Consider the following 25,713-nt stretch of genomic DNA (forward strand, 5'->3'; position numbering starts at 1 on the left):
AGGATTTTGACGGTTATCGAGCGCGTACCTTCCGTCTCACAGGACAGTAACATCGATGAAAAATAACTTCCTCAGAAATAGTTTCTAACGTATGAAACAGTTACGAACAAGCGTAGGTTTTCTGACGTAAAATTTAAAATACTAGTTTAAAATCACAATGAAGGTATTTTAGGTATATTTGGCAGATAAGTGCGCTAAAATAAGAACATTGATTTTGGGCAAAATAACAATTTTTTTTTTAGAGAAGCGAAAAATCAAGGTCGTTACTTATACAGGGTAATTCAAAATTAATGCTGCGACTTTGCACAGTTATTACGACGTTACTATTTATGAAGAAAATCAGACAAGGCCTCAATATAAAGAAAAACTCTGGAAGATTTCTTCTCACTAAGTGGGCTTATGCTGATTTGCCGCTGTTCCACCAGCATGGCTAGTGACCAGTAGAAGGTGTATTGTGTGTTGAAGCTATCAAGAACTGATTCAATCACAATGGTGCAAAGACATTTCCGCATGCTTTTCGGTAGTAATGCATATGGTTCACCCTTCTGAAAGATTTGTCAAAGTTACAACTGTGAATTGTTAGTGTCTTCGAAACCATGTCTCGTGCATAGCATGTACTTGATTATCGTTTGTATGTTTACCGCATTACACGTGGTTCCCATGTTGAATCTTTGTAATGTGAGTCATGTGAGTAAAACTTTCACGGTTTTTCTTCATGTTGATGCCTTGTGTTCGAGAAGTGAAGCGGGCCGTCTGCGGCGTATGCGAAAAGACTGTCTTGCTTGAGTGAGCTCAGCCGTGCAACACACTACGCGCGCGTTTCCTACTACTTGGGACAAATCACTGTTCTACAAGGGTTTTATTTCTTATGTGAAAATACGTTTTTCTGAAGGAATTTGGTATGGGAAATTCAAATCCGTAATTAGAATTTCGCTATCAGGGACAGTTTTTAAGTTATAAGGAAATAAAGAGTCATTTTACTCAGATTCACCGTTTGTGATAATTGCAGGGAACTGTCAGATGTTGGCAGTCCTGTTACTAAGCTACATGATGTACCTGCAAGTTATTGTTAAAATACTAAGCATGGTGTGTGCAGCTTTTGTGTTAAGCTACATCTGCAGCAACATAAACCTTCCATCTGTCCCTATCCTAGGCAAGATCTATCCAATATTTTCCATTCTTACCGATTTCCTTTAGGTCCAGGGATATTAGAAGAAATCCATGTAATATAATGAGCTTAAGTGGAAGATAAATGGCGACTTCAAGATAGTTGCAATGATATTGGGAATGCAACATGGCTACACAAAGTATACCTGCTTCCTCTGCAAGTGGTATACCCGTGACAGAAGAACCACTGCACAAAAGAGAATTGGTCTCAACGAAATGGACAAGTGGGAGAAAAATTATACAGCGTGTGATGTTCCTCTTCCCCCTCCTCACACCAAGCTAGGCCTTATGAAACAATTTGTAAAGGCTATGGACACAACTGGAAGAAGATTTAAGTGTATTTCAAACAAATTGTCTCGTCTTTCACCAGCAAAGCAAAAGAAAGGTACTTTGTGGGACCTCAAATTAGAGAACTTCAGCAAATCCAGAGTTTGAAGCATGTCTAACAAAGTCAAAAGAGCATGGATATGATGTTATATGCAATAAAAATTGCAAAAAAAATATTATATTTTTTGAAAATAAGTATTATATAACAATTCCTGTGTGCGAATATTGTGTCACATATCACATTTATAACTTTTTAACATAATATACTAGGTTTCGAGAAAGGATGATTAAATTAATCCACTCAGTATTCGCCTTAAAATTGCAAGAATTTTAGATAAAATTAAAATCACGATTACTTGTAAACTATCCCTGACAGAAAATCTAAATACAAATTTGAAATCAGCGCAAAATTTGCAATAGGAATCACAACTTTTTCCTCCACAAAAATGAAAAAAAGTTGTTTTTGTTTGTAGAAAAGTGTAATCTATCTACGATGTATCAGACAGTGTAATTATGGTTTTGAATACCATTATGTATTAGCATTTAGTGTTATAAAGATTCGAAATCTATGTACCGTGATTTTCATCTGGTAGAACCATGCCTAGGTAAAGCAGTTCTCTTAAAATACCAGAGTCACATCCCACAGAAGTCGGTCATTACCGCAACACCTTGTCTGATTTTCTATCATAAATAGTAAAGTTATAATAACTGTAAAGTTGCACCATTCATTTTGAATTAGCCTGTATATAAACAAACACTAGCAGGTGTGCGTGTAAAAAATATGAGAGGAAGCATTATTTCTTGCAGCCTTCACAAGGAAGATTGCCAGAACAAACTCAAGCAAGCATCTCAGGTATGCTCTCCGCATATAACAGACAAATAACCCTTCAAATTCTTCGCGAAAGGGAGGTAGGAAAAGCCATTTCGAACAGATGAAGCCGAAAGTCATGAAAATTGAGAACTGTTCTCATTTTTCCGAAGCCTGGAGAAGACATGATATTTGTCATGGGGGCCGTGACAAGAAAACCAGGGAAGGAAGAAAAAAAACAGGGGCATGTTTCCGAACTATTGACAAAGGAATTGACCGAGAAGGAACATCAGTCACTCACACGATGCACCGTCTTGCGGAAATCAATGGGTCTGCCGAAACTGGGGCCTTAACCCCTCCTCCCACCGTCCCCAACCACTTCGGGAGAAGTTGCCGTTTCTCCGAATTGCCTCATTTCTAATTCACTCAGGAGTTGCCAGTTCGATTCCCAAAGGATGCATTACTCTTCCCGAAATAACTTAAAAACTGCACGCGTTCATTCTCCGGCTAATATGGGGAAGCAATCCGATCTCTAGATTCGATAGATCGCCGTAATCTGAGCGCCTCGATACATTATCGATTCGGTGGTGTCGTCAGTTCTTGGGCGGACGAAATACTCGTATTGTCGAGTGGGCTGTTTCGATGTTCATGCTAATAATCTATTTCCCTTTCTGCTCTCTCTCTCTCTCTCTCTCTCTCTCTACTTCTCTCTCCACCCCTCCTCCTCTCTCTCCCCATAGGCGAGCGTAGACCCTCTGATTATGGGGGCAAAAGTCTTGATGAAAGCTCAGTCAGAAACGAAAAACTTAATTTCATCTCACTGTTTTATTGTAATGATGGGTACGAAACACGGACGTACATAGTGTGTTCGGACCCACCGAAATACGCTTTGTGTAATATATATCAGTCTCACATAGTAATTTATATTAATTATTATGATGAATATGAAGGAACTTTATTATTTCAAGCCGGCCTCCGTAGCGGAGTGGTTAGCACATCGCGCTACGACGGATCCCGGGTTCGAATCCCGGTCTGGGCATGGATATTTGTGAGTGTCCATTCATCAATTTTATCACTCATCACCTTCTTCGCAATTAGCCAAAAGTGACACAAAAGCGAAGTAAAATAAAGCAAATCAATAAATTTATTATTTCAAACTCAAGTGGTGTTTTTTGAGGGGTTAATATGCCTTCTTTATCACTAGGGAAAGGATTTTAAGGTGCAAAATTATGGTCGGAAAAGAGAAAAAAAGGTTCTAAAAATGTTTTCAAAAACGTGCAAAAAAAGAAAAAAGGTGCCGATAAAATGCCTTTATTCAATGCTCTCTTTTTCTTCCCCTTCTGTATATAATGCGTGCGGACCGCATAGAGAACTGTGGTTCTGCCGAATAGGTTCTGTTGAAGTTTGTGTTTTCTCTCGCGGGATATGCTACATTATGTTGGGATCTATTGGGGCTGCAATGATTATATTATACCATTTTATAGCTCTCGTTCTGCTCTACAAAATGAGACTACAGGATTTTATGTAGCTGTTCAAGAAGAGTAAAAATCGTTAGTTTTCTGTCCAATTTTTTAACAAAGCATGAAAAAAAGAATAGAAAAGGGTGCTGAAGCATCAAAGAAAGGTTAAAAAGGGGATATATGTGCTAATCTCACGAAAAGGTGCAAAAAGGTGCAACAAAGTGTGTTCATTTTACTTGATTTCATGTCCTAAAATACACATCTCAAACGACCGGTATGAAAACAGCTATATTTTTGGAAAGTTGCTGCACCTTAAAATCAGTTCCCTATTTATCACTATATGAGAGTGATCCTTTCTCTACTATAAATCAGTGGCACCTACTTATATAGGCCTGAGGGGCTCAAGCCCACCCACCAGTTATATTTTATTTTAGAGTTAAAGTCCCTGCGCTTAATAAAACAAAATGTTTAATCAGGGGTAGAAAAATACATGGTGCCTGAAAATTTTCACCTGGCGACTGAAGTTTCAAATTCAGTTCTAAAGAAATATATATTTTTTAAAAAAATAGTGCTAGTTAACTTATGGAAATTCTCCATTACTTTTAAAGAAACGAGTACAGTGTGTTTTTCTAATGTTTGTGTTTTCTGCATAAAATCTGCAGTGTTATGGTCGAGTCTGCAATGTATTAGAATATAATACATTTATTAGAATTATTAGAATATATTACATAGTTATTCGTGCTGTTACCGATCGAGCCTTCTTTAGGAAGGCCGCTAATTACTTTTAATCAAATCTTATAATAATTAATTAAGTTTAAAGATCACATTTTAAAATGTATAAAATGCTAAAATGGTAAAATGCTAATAATACAGTAAGAAAACTATTTGGAGATCTCATTGCTTTTATTGAACATTTTACTTACATCCGGTTTCATTCCAACGCCACCTCTCGGAAATGTTCTGTCTTGTCAACAAAGAGCAAACCTCGGACGGCGCAAGGAATAAAGCACTGTGTTTACAAAATGCAATCAGTGACTGCTTGTCACATTATTAGCATTTTACCAACTAGGACGACGTTTACAAACAATGAAGTCAGTGGCGGCTTGTAACCACACATTCGCGATTATCTCGAAAACGGCTCGTTTGCAGAAACATGTTTACTTAGACCTTTTTGCTTCTACAAGGGTTGGATAAAAAGTAATGGCAACACTGGTATAATTGGTACTTGACTGTATTGGCAGAGGAGCACGTGTTACATTCCTTCAAAGTAATCGCCCCTCATCTCTACGACCTTCTGCCACACGTATGGAAGGCGCCGTACGCCGTCAGCGCGTCCATCTCTGTCGATGTCCCGCAGTGACCGCCCTATAGCACGTATGATGGCTTCGCGCGTGTCGTAGTGCTTCCCGCCTAGTGGTTCCTTCATTTTGACAAAACGGTCGTAATCACACGGTCTCATACCGGTGAATACAGAGGATGTTCCAGTACCTCCCACTACCAGTTATGCAGGAATGCCGTCACGTTGTTCGCAGTGGGACACCTTGCATTGTCAAGCAGGATGATGGGACACCTTGCCGTCGCTTCCTTCTTAATGCGAGACGAAGGTGGTGTTGCAAGAAGGTGCAGAAGTAGGCTGCGTTGGCCGTCTGCCTGAGAGACGTTGTTCTTCTTGCCTAAACATATTTGTTAGGGCGCTTGCACTCTCGTCCTCTGCTTCAGAGCACTGCTGTTTTTGACTGAATAACATACAATCGCTCCCACTCACTAGACTTCCTCGTCTGACATTCCTTTATCAACCACGAAACGCTTGTGGCGCTGTGACTCACCCCTTTTACGGGACAGCAGGTTGCTATTACTTTTTATCCAACCCTTGTATTATCGTGTACTTTCACCTGTGCCAGTTTGCGCTATTATTTAGACACCCTGTACACTTAAAGAATTCTCAATTTAATCACTGACAGTGTTACCACATTTTTTTAAGAATAATAATTTGTTCCGTGTGCAATATGATACCTTGCATACCTAACACATCGTCATTAGTAAAGTAAGAAAAGGAAAGGGCTTATGACCAGATTGAGGATCGATAGGCACGCAAAACCCAGCGAGAAATACAAAATAGACACCAAAATTGATAAACATCGACAGATTTTTCATTTTCCCGGATTTGGCACTCGCAAAGGCCAAAGCAGTTATGCAAAAACAGTCTCTATAAAATTCAGAAATGGCCTGAGATTATTTAAATGTAAAATCCTACATTTTCTGGCCAAGGGGGGAAAAAAGGCATTTTAGGACAAATCGTCAGCCTACTTACGTCACAGCCATAAGGCTGATCCTCGCCCTTTAATAAATAAAATTTGAATTTGATTTATTACATAAAATTATGAAACAAATTCCGGGGTTCAGCCCACCCAATGTGTTTCATAAATTGACGCCACTGCTATAAATCATTTGAAAACAGGCGCGGCTCGTGCATAATTTTCCTGGGGGTTCACCAAAATTATGCAAAGTGGACTTATCTAAACTTTTTGAGACACTACACGCTTTTGTTCGTAGAGATAGTACTGGGAAAATTATCAAATTTTGGCCGGTAGATTACTGACAAAGTTAATTTTCTTTATGTTCAGATAACAGTGACAGCACCAAGGAGTGTGTGTGTAGGGGGCGATCATTTTAATTTAAGATTTTCGTATGGTATTGTATTTAGGGGTATCTCAGAATTCAGAAAATATTCTCGCCTCAATTTTGTCTCTTCCACTCTTGCCAACTCTTTTCTGGTCCCACCACTGTCAAATAGACTATATTATTGGAACTGGATCCTGAACCTACAGTTAAAAAATACAAATCTCTGCCTGCTAAAATGAGTATGTATCAGTAATCGAACCCAAAACCCCTTGATTACAAGATAATTCTTATATAACTATTCGCGACGCCAAGGGTCCCGGGTTCGTATCCCGGTCGGGCTTGGTTGTTTGTGAATGTCCATTCATCAATTTCATCATTTCATCACTCATCCCCATCTTCGCAAATTAGCCAAGAGGCACAAAACGCGAAGTAAAATAAACTAAATCAATCAATCAATCAATTATATAACTATTCGAAAGTATATCGCTAAATCAAAGCGATTAGATTCTATTCTATGCAATATGTTAACTTCTCGCACAGCAACAACTACACTCCTTCCAATACACAATCCACCTCACTTCACTCAACGTATCACTATGCCATATATATTTCAATCACCAGCCATGCACTTCAAAACAAACTAACAAGTATGGAGACAATGACACGTAACAAAGTTAAATGCGCGCGTCCCTTCGAACACCCTCTCGCGCTAGAGTATAACTGATCGCACGAAACCCAAACAACTTTTTGGTCGCCTTCTGACGTAAGTGCGAAATGCCTTCATTGTTAGGTTAGGCTTGAATAAATAGCAAATATTACATTTTTGGTCAAGCACGGTAAGCCCCGAAAATTGAGTGTATATATTCTAAGACAATTTAGTCTGACGTAAGAAGACCAAAAGGTTGTTTAAGTCTTGTCCGATAAGCGACCCCTCGCCCTCGCGCTATTTTTGACTTTTCGGCTCCTTCCACCCGAAGTGTTTCCATCTTAAAGATGAAAACTCTGAATGTGTAGGCAAGTTGTTTTCTATCATATTTATCTTATTTGTCCCATCATCTTTACTTCTAGCTTTCGTTCGGTGTTACCTCTACATTTATATTACACCCTCTTCATTAATCTAATAAGTCTTGTAAAATATAAAAATACAAAGAGAATGCCAAATGAATTCAAATTGAAACACATAGTGCAACACTGGAAGAGAGAAGAGCGTGATTCACTCCAGCTCGCTGCTGATCCTACGAACTGCGCATGTCCGTTTTGACGAGACGGCCTTCCTCCAGTCTCAGACTGCATGTATTTTTGCCATATGTACGCGTCGAGCTTCTGCTAGCCGTCCTGAGCTTTTAGCATGGTAGGGGTTGGCTTGCGGAGGTTCAGCGGAGACTTTGCACGAAACGGAACTAGAGGGGAGCTGAGTGGCTCTGGCCCGCTGTTTCTCCTTCTCAGTAAGAGAATTTGCCACTCTACGCTTATGAACTTCTCAGTTATTGTTTATTTTGTATATTACTGTGGGTTCACTGCACATTTGCGCTATACAGCCAACCGCGCCTGTTTGAAAATTACTTATGTAGGCTATTTGAGTGGGAAGGACATCAAGGAGGGTGGGTTAAGAGTGGGGGCCTCGGAGATGCGTATACTCCGGTAAAGATTGGATTTTACTTCTATCGATATTACTATACGCATTTCCTAATGCTATATAACATTTGTAATGTTCTTGAGGTGAAATTAATGTTCTAAACAAATAAAGTACGATTCAGCCAGAAAACTAAATATTACATTTTTATAGCGTGATATGTTAAAAGTTGTAAATGAATTATACTGGACTAATCACGTGACGTCACGGAAGAGGGTGTGAGGCCCGTATATATGTAGTATCTCTGATGCCCCGGTCAGGGCCCACTCTGTTCACTAGGTGGCCACTGTATCGATTCTAAAAGCCAACAGACAAGGGTGTTAATGGGTAACAAAGCTGTAACGCGTTCAGAATTCATAACTTGTTAGTCCATTGCTTTGGAAGCTTTCTGGTGTTAGACTGCTGTAATAGTTTCCATTCAACATGCTACAACACAGAAAAACGTCATGCTTCAACTCTTTGTAGAAGTGGTTTAAAATGCCACATTTTAGGTTCCCTGTGACAGTGTCTGAAAGGTGCAAGGGCAAAAACTTCAAGCACGGTCTCGACAACTTTTATCAACGCATTTTCCAAAAGTAAACCTTGTGGTGGAGTCTGAGCCCCGGGCAGGTTTTTATGCATCTATATAGGGATTTAAACACTAATATAACGTACATTGGGATGCAAATTGTCCACGGGTATTTTAATTAATATTTATATTGCATCCTACTTGCACGACTCTTTTTAAGGAATACATTTTTAAGTATACTGTTGTAGAGGTTGTCAGCAGTTTGTCTGGTGTTTTGTTTCAAGTTTTGAAACCCTTGTTGCGTCAAGCAAAAAGGATAAAAATGTTAATGGACATTTTGTTTGGCAATGCTCAGGGGCGGCGCCAGAAATTTTTCACCGGGTGGGCAGAAGCTGTATATTGATAGATTATGGTGGGCAGGTATAAATGTAAGGCCATGTACATATATGTATGACATACATGTATATGTATCCCCTCCTCTCTTACACTCCCGATTTCCCTTTTCTTTCTTACTCTTTAATAACTTCTTATATCTTTCTCAGCTTGTTAACTCTTTCTCCCTTTCACCTTCTCTCGTTCCATTCTTCCAATGTATCTCTTAACTTGCTCACACACACACGTGTATGTTTGGTGTCTTTCATCTTTCTTTTCTAATCTATTCTCGCATCTTGTTCCACTTCTTTGTCTCCGATGGACACAATTATTTCAAGGAAGTGTTTGTGAGTGCGCAGACATACGTTCTAATCACATTATTTATTTCATGTCAATGTAGTGAAATAAATGTGAATCGGTTTCATCACATTTTGTCCTTAAATTGCAAAATATACAAGGCACATACTCAATTTTATATAGCTATCCGGCGACAGTGATGGAAAGTGTGATTGTAGACAATGGTGAAGAATTAAATTACTTTCTCTCATTATATGAGTTTTTGACAAACTTGGGGGTTAATGATCACCTTTCTTGGCTTACAAGGTTATTGCAACTGACAAATGTCTGAAGTATGTTTGCAGTAACGGCGATCGGGTGCCAAAACTTGGGGGCAATGACAGTTTGCTTTTTTGGTAGAAAAGAATGCAACAAGTGGCATAATGTGGGGGGGGGAACTTTCCCCCCTTGTTCCTCCTAATCCCCGCCACTGGATATTTGGATTAAAATTAATGTCTTATTGGAAATGTGCACACACAAACGCGAAAAAAACAACAATTCTTTCTTCATTCTGCATAAAGTATCCCAAGGCTTATGAAAGGCTATTTTGACAAGACATCGCCCAAAAGTAATAATCAAGTAACATGAAAAATCTGTTAAGAATTGAAGAGATTATTTGCTTGCTAAGTTGCTATTCGTTTTCTGAAGTTAGTCTTCGTTACTCATGCGGGAGAAGTGATGCACGTGTGGTTAGATAAACACATGCACTGAGGTAACAAATAGTTTACATTTTGTAGAATGCGATTTTGAACACAAGGAATTCATTGAAATTGATCACCATACCCGGTAATTCATCTATTTTTCACAGATGACTTGGGTTGTATGGCGCGACCTTTTCGAAAGCGCTGAAATGTCAACCTCTATCCTGCCCAGCATACCCTGGAAACTTTAATCTTCCAGGTGAACGAATCTCTGGCGCCTGGAACCACACTCAAAATAATCATTTGTGGTGGGTTGTATTTTCAGTGTCTGCGTGCATTTGTTTTCGTCCTTCGTCACTTTCACCTAATCACCATTGAACCTCATCGTCGCCATTAGCAAAATTAGCAGAAAAGTTACTTCACATAGAACAAATCAGTCGAATCAGCAACAACTTACTTTTTCAAAAGTGGAGTTTCATTAGTTCATACCGCTTCGAAAGTTGAGGTGGTAGTTTCAATTTTACATTGTTTCACTCTTGGATCAAGGCAGCTAACTCCGTGAACAATAACATTGTTTTCCGAAAGTCTCAAATATTTGTCTCGGCAATACACCCTCTTAAATGTGGTGATAAAATGACACGTTTCCTGTAAGTTCTTGCTGTATATTTTTTTCCTCCAATGGCATAACGTTGTCGCCTTATAATGAAAAGGTTCTGGCTTCTACTGCCACCTCCCCTGGTGGAAGCACAATGCACACTGGTTCGGACTCCACTTTAAACTGTAGGTTTAGTCCCGATTAGCCTATCTGAGCATAAAAGTGGATATAAAAACAAAGAAACAAAATTTTCTAATGGATACTTCGTGACACCTTTTTTCTTTACTTCATCTGCATCTACAGTTTCTGTCGACCTTTTCGGCTGAACCTCTGATGCTTCTAAAGTTTAAACCATTCTCATCGTGATTGATTAGTTCTCTGACGCCCTCAAAACAAAGCTTTCCTACCAACTCCTTTCTTCTTTTAATTCTACGTATGTTAATCACAAGAAATATCGCATCATTACGTAACTGATAGGCTATTATCAATTCAATAATTCTGTAGCTTTTTTCCAAACTCACATAAGTAATTAAAAAGTCGAAATAATTTATTGTGTTGTTGGAGGAAGCAACGCTAAGATGGGGTTTTTATTTGTTCATTTAGAGATTATCGTAATCATGCGCAGGCCGGGATTCATATATGTGATGACCCGGAGCTTACAACACCAAGACCGCACCCTAATCCCCTCCACAGTTTCAGATATAACTTTTCGCTAAGCTACATGAGGTAGTTAGTTAAACGTATTTCTACATTTTTTCATCACATCCTAAGTACCTCATTTTTTCTTTATGCAGTACTTTTCCAAGCAGTTTCCCCAGAGAAGGCCCAGAGCTGCAGCCCTCAAGGTCACCCTAAATCCTGATCTCATCTTGACCATACCCTGCATAATTTTGCGCCTCCTACGCCTACTAGCTGCTTGTAATCATAGAAGTATTCAATTGATGACAGTTTATTTTGTTTCAAGTTCTCTAGTAATTCGTTTTGCATTCTAATGACAAAGTTAAGACAGCTTTTTATGGGATGATGATATGTGAACATTTCTAGTATACATAATATTCATGAGTAAAATATACAAGTAATGAATACCAGAATATACTTATTTATTGAAACATTCACATATCCCCAAGTGTATGTACTTAGTGAATTTGATTGGGTGGGCAATCGGGTGGGCACACGATTTTTTGGGTGGGCGCTTGCCCACCCGTGCCCACCCCTGTCGCCGTCCCTGGCAATGCTCCAGTGGCATAATCTCCCATGTTACCGCGTTTACCACCGGTAAACCAACTTTGGCATATATTTTTATACATTTAGCTTTAATATATGGCTAATTGATCATTATATATTATGTAAACAATTAAAACAAGCTTCTAAACCAGAATTTGAGTAAATTATTTAAAGAATTTAAAGACTGGTTCATGTACGCTACTGATCGTTTTCCATCGCACCCTTCTGACGACAGGGTTTCCTCCACAATTATACACGGGGAGGGCGAGGGAGTCGAAGCACACGGCCTGTGGGGTCAATTCCACCACTACAAACAGCGTTGGCAGGAGAAAACTATTTGTTCCTTAAAGCTTTCGTTCCGCGCTTGGCAGAGGCAGTGTTGTTACATGAAGGGAAATTTCGGATATACTGCACAAACGACTTGTATTTTACCGTTCCGAATATATATATATATATATATATATATATATATATATATATATATATATATATATATATAAATGTTCACAAATAGTACGTAATTCACACTTCGACTTGGCACTGTGCATTTTTCAATTAGAAGTTCCAGTTCTATGAAATAATAAAAACTTTACTACATAACGACCCATAGCTGCTTTCTTTTATCGAAATCCATGTTGGTAACATACAGTATTGCCAGGTCGAACTTTGGTTTTCAACGTCGATTTCCACTAGGATTAAACTTTCTTTATTTCGTGTTTTCAAGGGTATTTGATTTTCATTTTATTTTTTGAATATTGAGGTTTCCATTTCTTTATAACTACAATTTATTTTCGTTAATTTTTGTTTTTCTTCATGTTGCGGCTCCGGACTGTTGTGCATCCTTCACCGCTGAGATTATGATAAACACTCGCGTACTGATTATATGTTGCTTTATTGTATATAAATATACATAAAAAATACATGAAAGTACGTAGCCTTGCGAAAAGCGATCCTTTCGCGTGCAGGTGTGTCTGATGTACGCTCGACGATGCTATATTGTTTTCAGTAATTCTTAACGCTCGTCGGCTTTTTACATACTGGTTTGCGATTGACGGAACACTTCAATTTGTAGGGGGAATATATGGGCTCTCGTTATTTCATTGTCATATTGCCGCTTCTGTTGTGTGTCTGGTAATTATACTTTTGGTGTTCTTTTGTTTCTTGGCGAGTTTGACTTCACAGGTCTCCCTTATCGCACAACGCTAAGGCAACCTTGCTTTGTGACGTCACTCGAGTGACTCCGTTGTTAGGTTAGGTTAATTAAATTTGGTTCTCTTATCCTGTAAATGTATTATTTATGTTAAAATAACAAATTAGGCATTTAGTCTTACATCTGCCCGTAAATTAGGCTCATTATGTTTCATTTATAATGGAGCTTTCTCAAACTTAATACTACGTTTTATTTTCCATTTCCAATTGTTTCCTCACCATAAATCCTACATTTCTGGAATCCTTGATTCATGTCCTTTCCAATGATGTATCATACATATTTCTACTACGAAGGGTCGATTCGACATCCTTGTTGCTTGGTGCAGGGAAATCTAGGTCCAATTTTAGGTATAAAGGGAGATTTTATGAAAAATATAGAAATTGCCTGCATTGGAGTTTTATTTCTATTGCATCCAATTAGTCTAGATGCATAAAAATCACGCATCAAGACGATGCTTATCACTTTCTTTGACAGTGATGGCATGATCCACAAGCAATTCCTGCCGGAGGGAACAACAATTTTTCTGCCTTGGCCTTCTTCCGACGGGGTGATGCAGGAGAACGCCATTCCATGCTTTGGCGTTTCGTTTCAGGGTCGTACCTCACACACCAGCTCTCATCCTCTGTAGCAATGCATTGCAAGACATTTGGATCTGAATCCTCCAGATTTCTTTCTCTTCCACGCCTCAAAATCGCTTTGAAAGGTCAGAGATTTGAGGATATTCCGGACATCCAACGGAACGTGACGAGGGTCTTGAACACCATCCGGAAAGAAGACTTTTCTAAAAGTTTCCAGGACATATACAGCCGATCTCAACGGTGCATAGCCATGGGAGGGGACTACTTCGAAGGACAGTAAGGTAGGTTTCATTAAGTATTCGTCTACTTTCGATATTCAGGATCATTCACCGAAGTTTGTCACGCCTTGTACAATAAATAAGAATTGCTGCGGTAAACCAGGTCAGATTTTCAGAAGACGTCATTGTAATGCTCTACATGCTGTTCAATGCTTCCTCGATAATTTTCTTAAGACTTGAAATTTTTAAAAAGGCATGTGCTGGAAAAGATGGCAAATATATAGAGGTCACGTGGCCTTGAAGTTTTATTGTGCTTCAACTGCATCCAGCACAGAAGCAAGCAGCGAAACAGAAACTGTCTGTGTGGCCTGAAAGAGCCTGCAATTCGTAAACCAGGCATTTCCAGTATCTAGTTAGGAGCAGGGTTGTTTAAGGTCCAGGATCCCATAAATTCTAATGGGTTCTATTGGGTTCCTCTGCAGGACCGGAACCTTTCTTCTTGTACAATTTAAATTCGGTCCAAGTTGTGTATTGTCTCATTGAAAAAAGGTTCCTGGACCGTATTTGAATTGATGCGGGGAAAAATGTTCCTGGACCGAATTTAAATTGATCCTGGAAAAAAGGTCCCTGGTCAGAATTTAAATTGATCCTGGAAAAAAGGTCCCTGGGCAGAATTTAAATTGATCCTGGAAAAAAGGGGTGGCCGCGGTGGTTCAGTCGGTAACGCGTCTGACTACCATACTAAAGGTCCCGGGTTTGATCCCCGGCCGGTTCAAATCCGGGAACTTTTCTAACGGTGGAAGCGGCCCCGGCGCCCACCCAGCGTCGAATAACATGGGTACCTAGGGGAAACCCTGGGGGGTAAAGGCGGTCAGGGGCGTGATGCTGATCACATCAACCCCACTCACGACCGGATCAAGAAAGTGTGGGGCGTTACCCTCACACCCCCTATACGCCTTCATGGCGTGGTGCTATGCACAGGGGAACACTTTACCTTTTTTTACCTGGAAAAAAGGTCCCTGGACCGTATTTAAATTGATCCGGTAAAAAGATCCTTGGACCGTATTTAAATTGATCCGGTAAAAAGATCCCTGGACCGAATTGAAATGCTTTAAATATGAAAAGGTTCTACACCGTCTAGAACTCATTTAGGTTTGCTGATTTTCTCTCCCAGTCCGGGATTGAATTTATTTACAATTCCTGGACCAGGGTTGACCGATTAAAAATTGCCTTCTAAATATGTCCGCGAGTACGTTTTACATTGGAATGTCACACTGCGGTTGTAGAAAACGTAGTTCAGGAAAAAAAATCATAACGTGGGCCACATTCAAAAACCTCCCTTGTCGAAGTGTTATATAACGCAATGGACCATATTAGTGTGACGTCAGATTGAGTTCAAACAAACCCGTCACGTGCAAGCCCGTAGCCAGGCAGGGGCCAGGGGGGGCTCAGCCCCCCTGGCACCTCCATCAGCCCCCTTTACATTAGGTAAACTATTTTGCATAATTTGTTTGCAGTGAAGAGTGAAAATGTAGACAACTCACAACTTTAAGGATAAATCCACAGAATATGAACAGTATCTATTACATTCGCTCATTTTGTTTATGAGCAGAAGTATGCTGCAAGTATTTAGAATATTCTCTAGACTTCAGAAAGTTCTTTCATAGGGGAGCTTCTTTATCTTTACATTCACTGTCCCTGTTGCAACCTCCCGTTTAGACAGAAATCTGAGACTTTCATGTCATCATGCAAGTTCCCTCCGCATCTGCGTCAAAGATCAACAACAGCTCCCAAGTTTTGGGAAGGATGGGGAGTTTAATTGCTTCGGTCAGGGGTGGAATATACTGTAGGCACTGTGATTAAATATTGTGTGTTTTTTGTGTGTGATATACGGTATATATCTGTACCATCTAAAAATATTATGGGGTGTGTACGGGATAATTTCAGTATCAGTCAATTAACACTAAGAGATGTTTTAAAAGATGTAGAAAAATGTAGTATTTGTGTAGTATATGATATTTATAAATGAATGAAGCAGCTATCACAACAGGGACGGGCAGTGTTGCTACATCAAGGGAAATTGTCCTTTATGCAAGGAAATTGGGAGCAAATGGGGCTGTTCATTGCCAAACTTGTTCGGTACCGACGCCACCCCTGTCGTGTCCCTAAAGGATTTCGTTCGTCACTTGGTTGCCCTAAAATGTACATTGCTGCGCGATGGGATGGCTATTTAAACCATGGATGTAAGAAAGGGAGGAGTAAGCCCTGCGCGCTGTTTCTGAAGCCCGGTCACGTGACAGAACCGGAGAAGTCAGACCAAAACATTCGAAGACGCCGTAAGAAAGCATGTAATTTTGTGTACTTTTGAATAAGATTTAGGATGCAATGCTGCCTGCTCAACACACGGCTGTACTAACAGAAGCAACAGGAAACCTGAAGGAATAATATTCCATAAGAAAATAACGCCAGTCATAGTTTGTTTTGTAGTATTTAAATAAAGTAAACCTCGAGTTTGCGTTTGTAGTTCGAGCCTACTTCCATGCTCCTTTCAGCCGCGTAGGTTGCAGCAGCCGATGCGATGTTTTTCTATCGATGAGGCCATCTTACGCAGACAAACTTAAGCTCCGCCCACTGGCTTCAAAACGAAAGCAAGGAGTGATACGAGACTGCAGGCACCTGATTTAAACGATCTTTTCAACGAAGGTAACAAGTAAGCGAACGAAAACAAGTCTCTGCGCAAGGAGCGACTCAAGAGGTATCAACCAAGGCAAGGAACACGCGCAAGAGAATGGGGCTCCATGGAGAGGGGTAACGTGACTGCAGCGTTTTGCGTTTCGCCCATTTCTACCGTTATGCACGGCCTTGTTCCTTAGATTCACGAGACAGCCAGCACCTGGATTAGTCTTTTATGCTCGCAAGTGGATATTTATTTTCGTCAGGTTCGTAATATATTCTATTCGGTTCTTCCATAGGACCGGAACCTTTTTTTTCTCGCACAATTTAAAATTCGATCCAAGTTGAGTATTGCTTCATTTCAATACGGAATTTGGACCCTATTTAAACTTTTTCGGAAAAAAGGTTTCTGGACAAAATTTTAATTGATTCGGAAAAAAAGGTTCCTGGTTCTGTGCGTACTAATCGAGACTGTGTTACACTTTGTTCAAATACATATAATAACAAACTTGCTTTGACTGTTTTATTCATTGTTCTTGTTTTTTAGTATTGAGTTGAAAAATGTTGATTTGAATCTCACTAGAAAAGACTCTCAAGCACTCTCTCGCACCTCTCTGGCGACATCTATGTTTGGCGTCTAAAATCAACAGTAAATTTCCAATGAACATAGTAAGCATCTACAAATCCCCTACTAGAGAATACAGTTAATACACCAACGAAGATGAAACGGATACACCGGACCTCTAAAACTAACTAGGTTGGTTTTAGTGTAAAAAAAAAGAAGTGAATTATTCCAGTTCTTTTAATCTTTAATTAACGTGATCGATTTTAAAAGTTCCCTGCAAGTCCGAGTCCAGAGTCAACTTGCTGACTTCTTCGAAATGTATTTTTTATTTCGTTTGGGAGAAGGAACTCTCATTAGTACAGTTTGTAACTTGGATCGTTGACTCTATAAAACTTATTCTGCACGCTGAGGGTGACAGTACACACGACCCGTGACAAATGTTTGTCGTTGCTTGTCGGGAGGCACAAGAAGAATCCCCTACAAATCAAAAAATTTAGACTTTAGACCGTAAAGTTTAGGAAGTTGAAAGGATACGGAGGGGGGTTAATCAGATATGGTGGGGGCCGGTTTTTTCACCAACGCAATTGCACCTTAGGAACCACGACGTTTAAATCACAGGATGCGGCTTAGATATCTCATTATTTGTAAATATTTATGGGGCAAAAGGCAAGAATCGGTAAAAGTCATCAAAGTATTTTTCAGGGCATAAGAGCATACATCCAAAAGTATGTTGGTGGAGGAGGGCATATTTTCGTGCCCCCCCCCCTTCTTTTTTTTTTTTACTAATTTTCAAATATCCTATATGAAGAAACAGTTATGGCATTACTAAGTGGCAACCACCTGGAAATATGGTATTTAGTTCGGGGTTCACCAGCGATAAGAGGAAATAATTTGTTTTGCAAGTGCTGGTGAGAAGTCAAAGCCGCTGAGAGGGGACTGTCTCCCGTGCAGCCTTCACATTTGAATTTTAACGGTTGGACCTTTCTCGAGTTAGGGCCGGAAGGGTGAAGCGACTTGCAGCCCGAGTTGGCAATCTGGAAAAATGACCTTCCGTTCGAGGTTACCAGAGATATGAGAAAATACTTTCTCGCCAGTGGCGGTGAGCGATCAAACTAACCGAGGGGGGGGGGGGGTGCTTCCTGCATTCAAATTTGGAGGCTGACTGACAGGCACCACGATCAACTTAGTTTGCGCAGCAATTTTCATTAACAAATATATTGAAGTCGAAATTGCGATTAATTGCAATTTTTCGGTGTCCGAAATGGAACATACCAATGAAAATCAGCACTTACCAAACTAATTTAACTATATTGGTCAAAGGAAACTAAAATATTGCCATTAGATTAGTCTTTGTCAACTAATTTAAACCAATTTTTATGTTTGAAAGCCTAGACATAATTGAACTAATACTCTCTATGATTATCCCATAATTTGTTTATTAATATTAAATGCCAAGGGTACGCAATTATCGGGTATGAATGCACAATATAGAGAATGTCTCCAATTCCTTTCCTACTTCTTACACTCACTAAATATGAAGTCCTGGTAACGTATCTGAAGTTAAGATTTAGGGGTGACGTGTAAAAATTGTGCACTTACGTCTATATATGTTGTAAAATTACGTTCTTAATTACCGCGATCATTCCCCATACATAAACATAACAACCATGTTTGATGATATGAACAAGTGACGTTCGGCATGCGTTCAGCTATCTACAGCATTGCCACACTTCCTTCGTTACTTGCAGAGCATTAGTTGTTGCTTGGACAGTGAGAACGACGAGGTAGAAGAGCTTGTGGAATGCGGACTTTGATCAGAGGTAGGTTTGGCAACGGTGTTCGAGCGTTCTTCTAGAAGAAAAATGGCGTCTTGGGCAGTGAGGAAGCTAGTGCTACAAAACTTATATTTTGTTACATTACGTGCTCATTGGGAAACTGATATCGCCACGAAACTTTTTCCGGTAAGGTTAGGGTAAGAAAATATCTTGAATTGCGTTAATATTTGGTAGATTAATTTTGGCTTTCTGATTAGTACATTATGAACGGGTAGCCGCACGAACCATGCACGGGTAACCCCACAAAACATTGACGGATAGCCCCACGAACCATTTCCGGTAAGGTTAGGTTAGGCAAGTTTAGTTAAAATTTTGTTTGTAAAACAATGCAATACAGCTTTAAAAAGAAAAAAATCTCAACTTACATCAGTTTTTTTTCACGATTTCCGACGTGACCCCCGCATTTTAACAACAGATTCATGATTAGAAGGCTCCAGGATCAGTGTAAATCCGCTCCTTAAATTCACATAGAACGTTTACGCGTAAATAGCGGCGGGGGGTTCTGGACGGAAATTCTCACTGGTCATTTGAATTTCTCATTTACACATACATATATCATTTGTGCTTAATCTATCAATTTGGGCCCCGAAAATAAACTCCTAGTTACGCTAATTACAGAAAAGAAACGCGCATGAAAATAACGATTGAAAATTTCACTACTATCTTTGCAGCCGACCGTACTGCCAACTGCAAAGGTGACACCATTACTACAAGTATTTGAACTGGATCGACTTATATTGCCAGTGCAGAGAATATTTTAAAATTTGTTTATATTTCTCTTCAGTTAGGCTCTGCGAAGGTGGACGAAATTGGCAATGTAGATTGCAATTTTCGTGCCTGTTACAGACTATGGCAAATTTACCAGAAGGCAAATTGTCCATGTCCGTGCTCATTATCTTTATTTTACGCAACAAATTGAAGGACCTACTCATCCAGCACGAGTATAGCGACATGCATTAATATAGCCTGGTTTGTTCACATTTTCATACGTATTTTTAAGGAGAAATGAATTGGATGGTGTGTTTGTTTCAAGTACGCCAGTGGCGTGCGGTGACCATTTGCATAACCGAAGCAATGAATATATAATTTTGAAATAAACAATAGTCCATTAAGGAGCAGGCGTGCCTTAATAAAGACACAGCTCACCACTGCTTTGCGGCATTTTAGTCTTTCACGGTCTCCGCAAAAATGCCTCTCGACACTTTCGGGGAGTCTAATTATCCTGGGAGTTATGCAAAATTCGAATTTTTACCGAAGAAATGCTTCGGTAGCTTACCTTGAATGCACGCCACTGAAGTACGCTAAGATAGGCTAATAGACTTGGGTCGTCAGGTTAAAGTGGGATCCAAGCCACAGTGCAATGTACACTTCTGTTCACAGAAAATGGCACACTCATTTGAGTTGAAGTCCAGCTTCGGGTCTGGCAGTACAACCGAAGTAAGTGTTCGGAAAGCAGCAGTGTTGCTTAACCATATGCAGGGAATTTTATGTCTCAGACTCAAAGAAATAATGTAACTGAAAGATTGCAGCGTAAATATTAACTGGATTTTCCGCGTTCACAATCAAAGTAATGTAAATGTAAAATATTCCTGAAATTTATTTAAAAAAGAAACTCGTTTTTTATGTTCGTGACGAAGTAGTTATCACAATTCGTTAGAATGTGAGAGCCCCGGGTTCGAATTTGGCCTGAACTTGGGTGTTCTTCATCGTCGCTAGTAACCGAAAATGGAAGAAAAGCAACACTAAATAACGAAAAGGAAAAATAATAAGAATAAGCGAGACAGAAATAGTGCTGTTGCAATTCCTGAAAATGAACGCCCCCCCCCCCCCCCCCCCGCTGTGACAAACTCTTCTTCCTTTAGGATGTCTATTATTTTTCCCATCGCATATTCAGTGCCAACTTTGCGATTCTGTTTGGCAAAGTGTATGGGGAAGGAGTTGATTTATTCTTCAAGCCTTCTCCTGGACTAGGATAACACTATTTTGAAATACTTTTTCTTTAATTATTTTCAGGAATTGTAACAGCGCTAATTCTGTCTCGCTTATTCTTATTGCGTTTTTTCCTTTCCGTTATTTAGTGTTGCTTTCCTTCCATTTTCGGTTACTCGCGACGATGAAGAACATCCAAGCTCAGGCCACAATCGAACCCGGGGCCCTCGCATTCTAACGAATTGTGATAACTACTTCGTCACGAACATAAAAAACTAGTTTCTTTTTTAAATAAATTTCAGGAATATTTCACATTTACATTACTTTGATTGTGAACGCGGAAAATCCAGTTAGTTAATATTTACGCTGCAATCTTTCAGTTACATTATTTCTTTGAGTCTTAGACACAAAATTCCCTGCATATGGTTAAGCAACACTGCTGCTTTCCGAACACTTGATTCGGCTGTACTGCGAGACCCGAAGCTGGACTTCAACTCAAACGAGTGTGCCACTTTCTGTGAACAAAAGTGTACCTCCAAAGGGACTCGGGTCCCTTTGATTACAAGGCGTGACCGTCACACAAACCATGGATTCTTGTTGGTGAACAGGCAGTCAACTGCTGCCTTCGCATTTTGTTTCATTTCTTGAATCTAATTGCGTGCTAAAAATTGAATATTAATGAGGATGGGACAATTTACCTGGTAATATTTTTGCATCCAACTCCACAGTTACATGTTATGAACACACAGCACGTAAAATTAAGGAGAATGGTAATAGCAGAGCACAATTTGCCTATTACAATCGTTGCTGGTTGTAACTCCTTTATCTTGACTTTAAACTCAATCGGAATCTACATAAAATGCGTATATACAATCAATTTATAACGAAGTTCCACAATTTCTACGACTTCGTGCACAAGTATGACAATATCAGCACAAAAATATGAAACAGTATCAATTAAAATTCAAAGATAATATGGGATGTCGTTGTGTCTTACCTGTTAGAGCACTGTTCACAATGCAACCGATGATTAAAGCCAAGTACATGGTTGTTGAAATGATATACGAAGCAAATCGAATAGACAGTAGTGCACAGTCCACTTCAGTCCTTTCGTCTCACTAAAAACACTTCTCCTGTGTCAGATCTTAGTTCATTCTGCACCCACCTTCTTGCACGCTCTACAGGTGACTAGAGGAACGGCAATTTGCTCCGGCGCGAAAGTGATCGAGATCCAAAGGAGATAACGGAAGGGCATGCGCTCGAAGCTTGCTCGCCGTCGCAGTGTTGCCAAGTCTTGCGGAATGTTTCACCCCAAAAATGTTTCTAGGTGTCTCCCACCTAGCATAGACCTCACCCCCAATAATCCAGGAAATGCATTACGTATTTATCAGGGTGCGATTTGAAGAGGGGATCAGGAGGATTCTCTCCCCCCCACACACACTCACACTCTGCCGCGAATCATTCCACCCTCTGGTTATGTATTAGCCTCTAAGCTGGAGTAGTGGTAACTTCGTCGCCTTGTAATCAAGAGGTTTCGGGTTCGATATGGAGGCACATTGCACAGTGGTTCGGATCCAGCTTTAAACTGCAGGTCTAGTCCCGATTAGCCTATCTGTGCATAAAGGGGAGCTTGAAAAACAACTCTGGTTATGAATGACATGCATATCCCAACCAGGGATAATTATTTCCCATAGATATACCTATAAAGTACATTATTTAGTATACATCATACTTATGGAGTACTACTAGTTAAATTCAGTTAATTCTAGAGTCCCATGGCTACATATAAAAGTACACATTATGTCGTTAAGCATATTTCTTAAATACAATGCTGCTCATTAAACGTTGCCAAGACTAATTAATACATTGCTGAGTTATCAACTAGGCAGGACTTAAAGAAATACAGGATCAACGAAATTTGGATATTTAAGATCTTAAGTTTGTTATTCTTTACTGGTGAAACAAGAAATACTCAAAATAAACCCAGTTAAACATGATATTAGTGTTAAATAGTCTGTCAAATACTCTAATCAAGTGCACGCTAACAATAACAAAATTTGTACTTTTTCTCGAATATTTATGTAAGTCAAATATCATAAGTTTCTTTTGGTTTCAGAATTTAACTCAGAATGGTGTTATTTGTGTTCCGTTTTGTATCAGAATTAGATTAAGTATAGCACATACGCTAGAACCAAATGAAATTGAATTCACAGTTTATCCAAAGGATAAATTATCCACAGGACTATTGCAGAATCAAAGAGAGCGCCGAACGAGCAAAAAAGATAAAAATTTGGAATACAGTAAACGCAGCGGCGTCCTTTGAATGTATTGGCAACCCAGATCTAGTAATTAAAACATATTTTAATTGAACATATTAAAAATTAATTATCTTTAAAAAGAAAAGGACAAGGCACATGCTCAGATAGTGCAGCAAATTTTAATCATATTAGCGCTACCAAGTCAAGGGTTCTAGGTTTGAATCTCAGGCAATACACGACTATGCCTTTGTGTTCGTCGCAACAACTGTTTCATCAAGATCAAATCATCATTCATCCTCATCGTCACGATTACCCTGGAGAGGCAGAAAAGTGACGTTAAGATGGCCAAAATAGAAAGGAAAAATATCTACTAATGACCACCCGCAGTTATCGCTCATTGTCTAGTTGCAAAGTCGTACCAATCTGTGTGGAGGAATGGATAGATAGTACGATACAAGTTCGTAACCTAAAATAATTCACTGGAGATAGTGATAAAGTAGCAGAGTTGGCAACAACGTTTGCAGTTGATCCAACTCTTGCCGTAACGGCTGTGTGCAGCATGTGGCAGGTTGTTGGATAGGGCGGCGCCTAGATTGATTAGTGAATTGGGCAATCTCGATGCAGAACTAACACCATAGCTCTCGTGTGTCGTGGCGGCGAGAAAAGTGAAAAAAAAATCTGCTAAGTTAGATGACTTGGACAACTTTCCGCGAGGTGTGGGCAGTTTGCACAATTTGTTCGTCTTGACAGGAATTGGTTGGACATCCAAACGATCACTTTGCTCCATTTGTCGCTCTTAGAAATTCTACATTTCCGTGTTTGTCCAGACATCCAGAGGAGACTCTTGTTCCGATCTTATCCAAACATGTGCTTAAGCGACTTTCTTTTGTTGATTGGTTGGTTTATTTTACTTCGCTTTTCTGCCACTTTTGGCTAATCGCGACAATGAGAATGAGCGATTATTAAATTAATGAAGGGACACTCACAAAGAACACCCATGACCACTTCGAGATTGAAACACGGAACCGCTGGCGTCTTAGCGCGCTGTGCTAACCACTCTGCCAAAGATGTCGCCTTTAGTGTTTGTGTTAGCGACGATGAGGATGGTCAGATGAAATTAAGCTCACACAGAACATGATGCCAAGGTCGGGATTTGAACCCGGGGAACTGCGTCGAGATCGAAAATCGGGAACGTAAAGCATTCGGTCACTGAGATTTACTTGAGCGACTGTTGCCGAATTGAAAATACAGGACAATTCTGAAAATGAGCCTTGTTTCAAAGAAACGTTGATCTGCCAGCAGTATTGAATCCCGCCACTTTCTTCCGGGCGATATAAAACTCCACGGGGGGAGGGGATTCTTATACATCGAATTATAATACTCGTATTAATAAAAACACTAATATTTTTAATTACCTCTGATATGCAGGGTTGTTAAAGGTCCAGGAATTTTAAATTTAATTCCGGTCCAGGAGAGAAATTCACCAAGCATAAATGGGTTCTGGACCGTAAAGAACCTTTTTATCTGTAAAGTATTTCAATTTGGTCCAGGAACCTACAGTGATGGACAAAAGTAATCATACAGTGGAACTGAAAGGAAGAAAGGACGAATTGCAGCAGCTAGGAATGCAATAAGGAAGTCAAAACTGTTAATGCTTTACCATGTATGCACCAAACGATATATTGACAACAAAAATAAATATCAGATGCTGCTTGTAGAAAAATAAAATACAAAACATTCTCAATACCCGCTTCTTTGGCTGGACAAAAGTATTCATACACCAACATAAAAGTTCACTTTGAAGAAAAGAAAGAAACAAATACCATGTCGTCAGAATTTAGTATGCATACCTCTGTTCTGGAGAACAGCTGTCAGTCTCTTTTGCATAGAATGAACAAGAGGCGTGGTTATTTCAGATGTAATATTGTGCCACTCATGCAAAATGACCTCTTTCAGTCTATTCTTGCTAGTTATGTCATGTTTTCGGAGTCTGGTTTCCAAATGGCTCCAAAGATGTTCCATGGGGTTAAGGTCTGGGGACTGAGGTGGAATTTTGAGTGTGTGGGGAGTATAATATAACAACCAAAGGCGGACAATCTCAGCTGTATGTTTAGGGTCGTTGTCCTGCTGGAAGTAAAAATCATTCCCAAGACCCAAATGATTGATACTCTGCTGCAAATTATTCTTCAGAATATCCAAATATATCCATAGTTTCCTCAATAAAGACGTTCTCCAACACCTGAGGCTGACATACAGCCCCAGACCATAACGCCACCACCTCCATGTTTAACTGTGGCCAAGAGATTTCGAGGCTCAAGCTCAGTATTGGGCTTTCTCCACACCAAAATTCTACCATCACTATGGATAATATTGAATATACTCTCGTCCGTAAACAACACTTTATCCCAGAAGTCCAAACTTTTACTCACATACTCCTTTGCAAATGTTAATCTGGCCTTCTTGTTCTTCTTACTGATGTATGGCTTCCTTCTAGGTACCCTAGCTCTGTACCCTGCTCGGTTGAAAAGCCTTCTAATACTTTTTGAGGACACTTGTTTTCCCAGATGTTCGTGAACATGTGCCGACACTGCTGATGATGTTAATTTTCGGTTTTTCTTGATCATTCTCAACAGTCCTTGTTTCTCTCTCGAAGTAAGTTTCTGAGGATGCCCAACCCTTTCCCTATTTATCAGCACTTTTGTGTCTTTATATCGTTTGATGACACTTTGCACAGTCGCACGACTTCTCCCAACT

General features: G+C 39.7%; 1 protein-coding gene across 1 annotated transcript in view; it reads right to left on the reverse strand.

Moving 5' to 3' along the window:
* The window catches only part of LOC145989895 (uncharacterized), a 198,026-nt gene extending 176,146 nt beyond the window's left edge, over positions 1-21,880 (reverse strand). The window contains exon 1 of the mRNA XM_083125380.1: positions 21,699-21,880. Within this exon, the coding sequence (XP_082981506.1) occupies positions 21,699-21,747 (49 nt within the window). The 5' untranslated portion in view covers positions 21,748-21,880. The remainder of the gene's footprint in view (positions 1-21,698) is intronic.
* Positions 21,881-25,713: the final 3,833 nt, after the last annotated feature.

Source organism: Lepisma saccharinum, chromosome 7 (assembly GCF_977018435.1).
Source record: "Lepisma saccharinum chromosome 7, izLepSacc3.1, whole genome shotgun sequence".
Classification (NCBI taxonomy): Eukaryota; Metazoa; Arthropoda; class Insecta; order Zygentoma; family Lepismatidae; genus Lepisma; species Lepisma saccharinum.